We start from the raw sequence: 11,549 nt of genomic DNA on the forward strand, positions 1-11,549 counted from the left end.
CCCTGGTTCCTCTCTGAGAGACCCCCCGCTGAGCGTCAGTAATTAGACCCTCTGATGGGGGATCTCCTCCTGAAGGCGAGGGGTGAGAGAGGAGCAGCTGCTGGAGGAGGGGGGGGATGGACTCTCACTGGTTCCCATGATGACCAGCGGCCAATCAGAGGGGTTGATTCCCAGCAGGCTTTATAAGATAAGATAGGAAGTACTTTATTGATCCCATCTATTTATTTATGAAAAATTGTATTAATCATTTGGATGTCCGACACTGAAGGTTCCCTGGGAGTTACGGCCCGAGACGTGTTTTGCACATATTTTGTATTTATTGCACATATTTGGTTTTGTATGAATTGTCCGTGGAAGCACAACATGCAGATAATAACACACTCCTCAGGTTTACATTAAATCTATGTTCCAGCTCAGGGAGACAAGACTCCTGCTTCTACACTTTGTTAACCTGAGACATGTATAATATATATATATATATATATATTAATACATACAGCATGACATCCTGCAGATCTGGAGGTTTTCCTGTCTGACTATTAGCTGCTTGTTTATATTGAAGTGAGCAGGTGTAAACATGTCAGCGTTAAACAGCTGTGAAGTCGCTCCTGGGTCATTTCACTAGTACAGGAAACATGTGATACAGAAAAGTGAGCTACCGCCATCTAGTGGGGAGTTATCTGATTACATGCATTCATGTGACTGAAGCACAGCTGAGTCCCAGGAGGAAGAGGAGGAAGAGGAGGAGGACATCACCATAGAGGTTTCTGTAGCCTGTTATTGTCTCATTAAACTGCACTGTGAATGAATCAAAGTAAATATCTAAGTGGTCATGAACACATCTGTCCATCAGACAGAGGGCTGCTGTGCCTCCTGTCATCATTAATGGACGTCTCTTTAAAATGACCACTCAGAGGAGAGGAGCTCTCATTTCTCTTACCGCCTGCTGCTTCCCCTCCTCTCTCCTTGGTTCCCCTCCTCGACTCCTCCGCTCGCATCTCCTGTGGGCGGCACCAAGTCTCGAGGAGAGGAGTCGAGGAGAGGAGTCAAGGAGGGGAAATTTGAGTATTGAGAAACCTCTCATGTGTCCCCTCTGTGTAGGGGACACTCTTCTACATCAACATGTGTCCCCTCTTCTCCATGTCTCTTCTACATCAACATGTGTCCCCTCTTCTTCATGTCTCTTCTACATCAACATGTGTCCCCTCTTCTTCATGTCTCTTCTACATCAACATGTGTCCCCTCTTCTTCATGTCTCTTCTACATCAACATGTGTCCCCTCTTCTCCATGTCTCTTCTACATCAACATGTGTCCCCTCTTCCTCATGTCTTTTCTACATCAACATGTGTCCCCTCTTCTCCATGTCTCTTCTACATCAACGTGTCTCCTCTTCTCCATGTCTCTTCTACATCAACATGTGTCCCCTCTTCTCCATGTCTCTTCTACATCAACATGTGTCCCCTCTTCCTCATGTCTCTTCTACATCAACATGTGTCCCCTCTTCTTCATGTCTCTTCTACATCAACATGTGTCCTCTCTTCTTCATGTCTCTTCTACATCAACATGTGTCCCCTCTTCTCCATGTCTCTTCTTCATCAACATGTGTCCTCTCTTCCTCATGTCTCTTCTACATCAACATGTGTCCCCTCTTCTTCATGTCTCTTCTACATCAAACATCCAAACCAAGGACGCGGCCTCTGTGGAATTCCAAGTATGCTGGAGATTGGAACAGTCCTTCGGCGGCACTCGATGACGTAGCATCCTTGAAATATTGGCTTGGAAGCCAGTTTCCTCGAGATTGAGAAAACGGCCAGAGAATCAGCACTTTGGAAACAGGGCTGAAACAGAGGGGATTATGGGTAATGCTGCAACGATCTGTTTGATGTTTCAGCCAATCAGAGACAGGCTCTGGATATATCTGAGACCTGTGATGTATTGATGAGAAACAGGATAATAGGAGACCTTTAAAGTCAGTGTGACGTTTAGCGCTGTAAAAACACACTTCATCATCAGTGTCACTCAGCGCAGGCAAAACAACAATGAGGCCAAATATATATATTAATATAAATATATGCTCTTCCAAAACCCAGAAGCATTTTGCACAATTATAATATATTCAATCCAATGTCTTTACCTTTGTGCATTTACTTGCTCCTATAGTGTCAATTCTTCAGTATGTATTTGTATATTTGTAACTCCTGCAATGCGTGTCCCCGCTGGGACAAAGAAATGTAGGATCAATAAAGTATATCTATGTATATGTGCAGACTGTTATACACACAGTGGCCGTTTCTCAATCTCGAGGAAACTGGCTTCCAAGCCAATATTTCAAGGATGCTACGTCATCGAGTGCCGCCGAAGGACTGTTCCAATCTCCAGCATACTTGGAATTCCACCGAGGCCGTGTCCTTGGTTTGGGGGAAATGTCGAGGCTGCACATGGGTTATGGCTAGAAAGGATCCGTCTAGTGTAAATATGACGTCACGTTCTCGTTGTAACTCTCGTTGGAGCGGCTCGGAAAAAACATCTACAGCAGTGACATGATGCAACATACACATTAATGCAGCAGGATAATAGTAAAACACTGAAAGGGAACATTTTATTGCACCAGGAACTATCTTGGGACTTTTACTGTGACAACGTTGACTTGCCTGTGAATAAAAAATAAACCATAGTGTTGGTGATCTAGAGTGTTGTCATTCTTCTTTGAACACCAGAAAGACCGCTAACACCCTATTTCAACAATCACACTCCCTGTCATTGACATCATTAATAGATAGTTTAGCTTCTCACCATCATTTGCTGTGGCCCACTGATGTTAACGATCGTAACTGAAAGGCTGCCTGCCAAACGTAAACATTTAGCCACGTGACTTGCAAACTCTCGCGAGAGTTTTACACTAGACGGATCCTTTCTAGCCATAACCCTGCACATGGGTAGACTTTGCGTCCTTAAAATCCCCACAATGCTTTGCGCACGGATCAATTTCCCCAAATCTGTAGCGGAAAATGTAAGGCGGGGCCTCTCATATGACGCACACCTGCACACTTGCTCGCCTGTTCCACTCCTAATTTCCGGAAGGATTCTTGTCTCGCTTCTGAAGGAAGTGACTCGGAAGACATGTGTTACCAAGCAAGCATCCTCGAGATTGAGAAACGGCCTGTGCCTGCTCAGGTACTAAAGGAGCATTTTGGATTACGGACTTTACATGTATTTACATGTGTAAGGGTCTGAGCAGGTATTTTACCCGTGTACTTTTTTTTTTAAATGTTGGGCGTTTTTTTTTTTATTCCAACATCTGTCAACAATCTGATCTGAGCCAACTCATCCAAAAAGAAATGAAGATTTTCTTAGAATAAATGGCAAATACGTCACTTTTACACAAAGTTACTCCCATTTCTCTCATTAATTTTAACACTTTAAATTCCGATTTTTCACGTAAAGAATCCTAAATTGATTCTGAATATTCCCGCCTCGACGGTCTGTCTGTATTGACATCTGTTGAATGATCCATGTGTGCTGAGTTTACACTTCTTATTTTCCAGCGTTACAATAAAAACACACACACACACACACTCGTAGAGGTTACACTCAATAAGATTATTTATGTTATTGTACAATCTGCATTTTTTAACAAATAATAATAAAAAAAGATTAGTAACATGTACAGTTTTCAATGATCAAATCTGAGGTGGACAACGAGGGGGGGGTCCACCCAGAGCTCCAGTGATGGGGGGGGTCAATAACTGTGTGTGTGTGTATCAGTTGGTCGTTTGCTCCAGTGTTTCTCAGTTCTCTCGTGGTCCGTAAGCATATTGGGAACATTTGAACGACGCAAACTTTTTGAGAATGTATTTTTTTATACTTTGAACGTTTTAATATTTTGCTTCTCTTTGTGTTATAATTATTAATATTGTTTGTTTTGTTTCTAACGTGTTCAATGAATGGACTAATAAACAACGTAAGGTGGTCCGTGTGTGTTCTTTTTTTTTTTTTTTTTTTTTTTTTAATTGGTCAAGTCGTTCTTGGTGAGGAAAAAGTTGAGAAACACCGCTCTATGTGTTTACCGATCAATATGTGTGGGTGTGTGTGTGTGTGGGTGACATGGTAAAGGGGGGGGGGGCAGATGGGGATCAGTTGCTGTAGGTCTGGCCCTCTGGAGGCTGAGGCAGCTTCATGTTCTCCTTGCAGGTCATGAGGCGACGCAGCTCCAGCAGAACCATCCGGATGCTGTAGGAGTTCTGCCACTTAGAGAGAGAGGTGACCGCATGCATGTCCACCTGCAACACACACACACACACACACACACACACACACACACACACACACACACACACACACACACACACACACACACACACACACACACACACACACACACACACACACACACACACACACACACACACACACACACACACACACACACACACACACACACACACACACACACACACACACACACACACACACACACACACACACACACACACACACACACACACACACACACACACGTTTATATATATCACAGATGTTAAATTGGTCTCAGTGGCCTGAAGGCGCCGGTGACACAGGAAGCCGTCTGCAGAGCATGAGTTGAATCCCTGCCTCTCTAACATGAACCTCCGGTTGGATGTGTCAGCATACAAACCAGCATCGATCAGCGCAGAGCAGGGCCATGCTCTCTCTGTGTCAGATACGTACCACGCCGTTGGAGGTGTGCACGCCATTCAAGTTGATCTTGGTCACAAATCTGACAAACGGAGGGGATTCTGGGTATTCTGGCCCACATTCAACCTTCAGATTGTACATCCTGTTTTCAAAGCTCGTCTGTGGACGGAGAGAGAGGAGAGTGAGCGTCAAACAACGCCGTCCACTCTCTAAACACTGAGACAGGCCATAGTGCTTTCATATTGTAGTCTGAGGTACAGTAATGTGTAGAGTTTCTGATACAGATCTGAGGCGTCTTCTACTCCTGAACACCTGATACATGCTGAGCTGCAATTTCACTAAAAAAAGCCTAATTATGTTCGACTAAAATCTTGCAAACACACGTAACATTCCTATATTTCACATCAGAGCCAGGAGATATTGGAACACACGTTATTCTTCTGATACACGGGGCTATGTTGTGATGTCAACGTTTGGTCAACAACGTCATGCTGAAATATTTCCATATAACTAACGCTGCGTTTCTTTTTAGAGATGTCCCGATCCGATCACGTGATTTTCAAAAGATCGGAATCGGGAGAAAAAAATCGGGGATCGGGATTTTTTTTTTTTTAATACTTTTTTATTTTATTTTGTATTCAATGTTACAAAACAAAAATGACCATTTTCAAGTCTTAAAGTCATCCTGAGGCCTTAGTTTTGGTTTCAAATGACAGAACATCATGTATGTGTTGCTTCTTTGGGGCTTGTTTTCATAGACCTGCTTATTTCTCTCAAACCTGGCAGCAGAGTGGGCGCAGTGTCTAATTGTAGCAGTAAGCTAACGAGTACTGATAAGCTTTATTTTGATCCAATGCTGCACAACTGAACTGATCCAATGCTGCTGTGAAAGAAAGAAGCTATATCCATGTTGGATAGAATATCACATTTAAATACAAAAAATAACCTTAAGGGACAACTTGAATGCTTTTTTTCTCTTAATGCATTGCATAAAGATCGGATCGGGAAAAATCGGTATCGGCAAATTGTCAAAATCAAATGATGGGAATCGGATCGGGAGCAAAAAAAGGTGATCGGGATATCCATATTTCTTTTTGTAGAATCTTACCGTCTGTATTTCACCTGATCCTCAAAGATATTCGTACCTAGTTTTTTGATAAATTGATGAAGAATGATTTTGATTTGTGATGAAATCAGAGTTATGTTTAGTCATAGTCGATGTTCTCCTTTTGTCCTGAGGTGCAACCGAGTGGCAGCCTTTGAGTTTATTGTCTTTACATGACTTCTCCCTTAGTGCTTTGTTACGTTGATGCTGAAAAACAATCTGTTAAAGTTTCCTCTGACGGTTATTTAAGATGTACTTCATGTCGCTTCCTGTCATTGTGTGATACAATATGTAAGTTATATCTTTGTTTATGTGCAATAACACTGCCTGTAAATATAAAACTCTGCAATTCACACTTCATGTTGTAATATGCAGTCTATTGTCTTGACTTCATCTGCTGTTTCACTTCTGCCTTAAAGGCCCTTTCTAGTTTGCAGTCATTCCCCACGCTACATCGTTAACCTCTTAATTGTCTCTACAGGGGGTCTCTAGCAGGTCTCACCCTGGGGGGTCCGAGGATGACGCCCCTCCAGCGGGTCAGGGTCATGTCCTCGTCGTCCTCCAGACCCCAGCTCACCGTCCCGTCTCCAACGCCCTTCTGACCTTCCTCCAACTCCTCCAGGAGCCGGAAGTTACGAGGGACTTTGACGCCTGCTGGTGGACCAAAACAACAACAAGGTTAGACCGACGCTCACACACACACACGTACACACACGTACACACGTACACACACGTACACACACACGTACACACACACACGTACACACACGTACACACACGTACACACACACGTACACACACACACACACACGTACACACACACGTACACACACGTACACACACGTACACACACACGTACACACACGTACACACACGTACACACACACACGTACACACACGTACACACACAAGTACACATACACACGTACACACACACACGTACACACACACACGTACACACACGTACACACACGTACACACACACACACACGTACACACACACACACACGTACACACACACACGTACACACACACACGTACACACACACACGTACACACACACACACACGTACACACACACGTACACACACACACGTACACACACACACACACACACACACACACACGTACACACACACACACACACACACACACACACGTACACACACGTACACACACAAATGTAACAATTAAAGAGAAATATCTTCATGAAATTTAGAGACAAAAAAAACTACGTAGAGTACAATATGCAAATCACTCATAATAATAAAATATGTTCAGTATTGTTACGAAAAGTGGAAAGCCTTGCAGACACTAAGAGAGGAATTCAAACGAACTCAAGAGCGTTCAGTCAACACAAGATTGAGCTATAACTAGCATTAAGTCGACAGAAGAATTATTTAAAACTACTCTGATAATTAATGAAGTCAAAAGTATATTTGTACGCAATTTACGTTGTTTTTAAATGATATTAAAGTAAATATCTTTGGGTTTCATTCTGACAAAACAAGTCATTTAAAGACATCGCTTTGGGATTGACATTAATCACTATTTTTACATTTGAAAAAACAATAGAGAAAAGAATCTGCAGATGAATGAAAGTAGTTGTTGGTTGCCGCCCTGACATCAAACCATAGCTTCTGTTTTCGGAGCGATGACTTGCTTAAAGATGATTAAAGTTATGAGGAGGATGACTCATCAGAAACACAACGTGACGACGCCCCGCTGACGTCAGCATTATTACAACGCTGGAGTTTAATTAAAAACCTGATCAGTTTTAGGATTAGGGTTTCAGACAGTAAGAATAACATCGTTTCCCAAACACGTTGTCTAGATTTGAGTGCACTCTAAAGGAAAACCTAACTCAAAGGTCTCATCAGTCTGCATGGAGGTTGAATTCAGAGAAGGTAGATACAAAGAGCAGAGATGCTAACTCAGAGGAGAGGAAAACTACAGACTAAGACCATCTTTCTGTTTACCTGCAAGAATAAAAGACTAAGAAGAAACATCTCATTACGGTTTAAAAACACTAAACGTACAAGCTTTAGGTTTGCAAGGGTCCACAGTACGGAGATTGATAAGTCCATACAAATATATGTATCTGTACTTTAAATAAGGCATCTCATTGTGAGTATAGGTCTCTGTTGGACTGTTGCATTGTGCACTCTTTCAGGGACAAAGTGTGCACATGACTTATGGCTATTAAATCCACTGCATTTCATTAAATGTAAAACATATATTGTCCCAGGGAAGGGGAACTATTTTATCATCTTGTCTTTAAAAAATAAAACTGCAAGGATCCGTATATCTGATTTAAAAAGGCCTCTGCAGCTGTACAGGCTTCAATCCATATCAGTAGCAAGCTCAGAATGTAAAACTCATATAAAGATATGTAAATGGTGCTAGTGTTAATCCCATTGCAGTGGAGCTTTGTGAACTCCACTAAAGCTTCTACTTCTACTCTTAATTAGAGGTGTATTAGGCTTGTATTCCTGCAGGTAGACGGTCTGTTGTTCTCAGGTTTAGCGTGAGGCTCTGCTGCATCATCATCTGGCCTCTGCAGTGATGGTGCAGCTGCTTTAACTGAGCAAACAGTCCTGCAGCCAGGTGTGTGTGTGTGTGTGCGTGTGCGTGTGCGTGTGAGTAGAAGCAGGTTAGCTAAAGACAGCTTTTCATTATAACTCAACATGGATTAGGTTTTCTTGGTGAGCACAACAAAAAGCGTAGCGTCATTGTTATCAGAGTCAGGTTAAAAGCATGCAGGCTCACTGGAGGCCGGTGCACGAAAACCTACTGATTCCGATTAAATATCTTCACTATTTAGACTGTTTTCAGAGATAGTTATTGTCATTTAAAAACATGATACCCAGGACCGTTAGCTGCCGTCAGCGTCAGACATTATTACGCTGAGTAACGTGATTAAATACATCTTTACAGGTTAAATATTATAAAAAACGTAGATAACTGATCATGGGTGGATATTAAATGACATCAAATCCCATTGTAGGTAACTGTAAATTCATCAAATCATCAGTTTAACTTCAGTTAGCTTAGCATGTAGCATCGCTTCCTATTCAATCCATCAGCAAACTAGCTTTGAGTAAGTTTAGCATGTAGCATATTTTCCCTATTCATTCCATCGGAAGTTAGCTTTAAGTTAGCTTAGCATGTAGCATCATTTCCTTCATTCTAACAGAAGGGTTAGCTCTTAGTTAGCTTAGCCTGAAGCATCTCTTCCTATTCATTCCACTAGAAGACTCGCTTTGAGTTAGCTTCAGTATTTATACACCACAGCAGATATTACACATTATTAACAAGCTCCACGGACACACACAGACAGCTCATTCGGACAGTTATTCCATTTTAAATATAATATATTTGTCTCGTACATTTACCTAATCCGGCGGAGACCGCCATCTTGTCGCTACACTGCGGGAGCGCGCACGTGATTTTGCCATCGTCACCAAACGGTGCGTGCGCGGGACAGAAACGCTGAGCATCGCCTCCTTTGTTTATGTGTTTAACTAGAACGTAGAAAATGATGTACAAGCAATATAACGTAAACAATGTACACAAAACAACTTTAAGTCAGTGGAGAAAGGAGTACAAGCCAAGTTCAAGTATGTGTTATCTTTATTTGGGCATTTACCATATAATTTAGTACAGGAATTATATTTAATATACGTATAATTAACTGTTTAGCCAAAGTTCACAATAAAGTCCACATAAAAACCCATTAAAACCTTATTTGTTAACCATGTCCATTAGAGCATACATTACGCTTTATTTCATATCAAGCTTTACTTCTAAAAACCTGGCTTCAACATTGTAGTTTATTGATTTCCATCAGATTTTGCCAAATACATGCCATTCTCTGCATCAAAAATACAAAAGTACATCAAAATCAATGTTCTAAGATGAGATAGACCTTTATTGATCACCGTATAGGTAAATGCAGGTGTAATATCAGAAACAGAATGAGAGCGAAACCCAAGACAGTACAGTTGATATTGATTTAAATATTTGCATTTTTGTGTGGAGGGATTTATATTGCTTCTACTAGCAAGTGAAAATTGTAAAAAGTGTAGTATAACGTACATTACATGATCATTCTAATAAAGTCCTCTATGGGCTTCCATAACAACGTATTTAATCTAAAGCAGAGGAAGAAGTGAATCAGAGACAACCGGTAGCAGTAATTATCAACCCTTTATTTGGTTTCAGTTTTAATATTATGTACATTGTAAGTCTCCCAACTGGAAGACAACAGAAAGGCATCAAGGCATTTTTCTGATATCTCAAACTCTGTCATTACATTACATCACATGTCACTTGTTGGACTTACATACTCAATAATGAGGACAACCCCCACAGGAGCAATTTGGGGTGAAGTGTCTCAGGGACACAACGACATGCTGACTGCAGTGGGGTTTGAACCCACTGCACCACACGCATCCGTCACCGCCCGAAACATCCGGACAGGAGGCTCCATCACTTTTCCCAAAAATCGCCGGGAACATTTAGAGAAACCAAATCAGGGATAAGGCATTTCAATAAGACGTCCAGGGATCGATACACAACGTGATTTTAACACATCGTGTCCAACAAACCAATGACCATCAACGTCACCAACAAATCACAACGCCTTCGGATCCACTGACATGGCGCCTATAAAAGAATCATTCGGACAACAATCTGATTGAAAACAAGTGACTTTGACAACATTTATCGATTAAATAACAACTTCACTTTTATCTTTCTCCACAAGATGGGACGCTTGAAAAGAAAAAGTGTTGAAGATTTCTTGTGATTTTTGCATGAATTTCTATCTTAACTTAAAAAATTCACTTTATTTTATAGAAATTTATGATTATACTTTCATAATTCCTTTCTTAAATATTCAAATACATGTTTTTATTGCAGAGTTGTAAATCTTTAGATCAATGATTATGGCATTTACAGTATTTCTGACCTTATCGTATTACAAAAACAACATTACGTACATTATTACTTATCTCTTATCACAAAAAGCTATTTTGCGCTGAAACTCCTATTTATAAAACAAGCCGTCCGTCAGACTGTCGTTTAAAGAGTTAAAACTGTATTTCTCCAAATATTAATGAAAAGGCCTTAAACAGTGATGAAGACACCTCCAAACATTTTGGACACTCACTAAACTCTAACACCTAAATAATTATATATAATCACGAATAAAGGATTAAGAACAAGTCGAATATTACAGATCATAAAGCATCATTTTGGCTTCAAATTCACTGTACACTTATTTTAAATTGTCTACATCAAAATCTCATTACTCAACAAAAATATAATTGTACATCAGTTACTCACCCTTTTTAACCTTACATTCTTTAAAGAGTCCTCTCCTGCGGATGTTCAGGTGTATATCAGTATGTAGTGTCTCCACTTTAAAGAGTCCTCTCCTGCTGATGTTCAGGTGTATATCAGTATGTAGTGTCTCTACTTTAAAGAGTCCTCTCCTGCTGATGTTCAGGTGTATATCAGTATGTAGTGTCTCTACTTTAAAGAGTCCTCTCCTGCTGATGTTCAGGTGTATATCAGTATGTAGTGTCTCTACTTTAAAGAGTCCTCTCCTGCTGATGTTCAGGTGTATATCAGTATGTAGTGTCTCTACTTTAAAGAGTCCTCTCCTGCTGATGTTCAGGTGTATATCAGTATGTAGTGTCTCCACTTTAAAGAGTCCTCTCCTGCTGATGTTCAGGTGTATATCAGTATGTAGTGTCTCTACTT

The 11,549-nt window shown here is 40.9% G+C and overlaps 1 protein-coding gene across 2 annotated transcripts; it reads right to left on the reverse strand.

Annotated features, from left to right (window-relative positions):
- Positions 1-3,580: 3,580 nt before the first annotated feature.
- Positions 3,581-9,280, reverse strand: LOC307035679 (ubiquitin-conjugating enzyme E2 variant 1-like). 2 transcript variants are annotated; one of them, XM_079675306.1, is made up of 4 exons: positions 9,176-9,280; positions 6,283-6,434; positions 4,709-4,834; positions 3,581-4,281 (listed from the first exon to the last, which is right to left on the reverse strand). In XM_079675306.1, the coding sequence occupies exons 1-4, from the start codon at positions 9,195-9,197 to the stop codon at positions 4,135-4,137; spliced, it is 447 nt and encodes a 148-aa protein (XP_079531432.1). In that variant the 5' UTR covers positions 9,198-9,280; the 3' UTR covers positions 3,581-4,134. The 2 variants fall into 2 exon arrangements, with proteins under 2 accessions (XP_079531432.1, XP_079531431.1); XM_079675305.1 differs by having other exon boundaries at positions 9,170-9,259.
- Between the last annotated feature and the right edge of the window lie 2,269 nt (positions 9,281-11,549).

This window comes from Notothenia rossii (assembly GCF_949606895.1).
Source record: "Notothenia rossii genome assembly, chromosome: 4".
In the NCBI taxonomy this organism is placed as follows: Eukaryota; Metazoa; Chordata; class Actinopteri; order Perciformes; family Nototheniidae; genus Notothenia; species Notothenia rossii.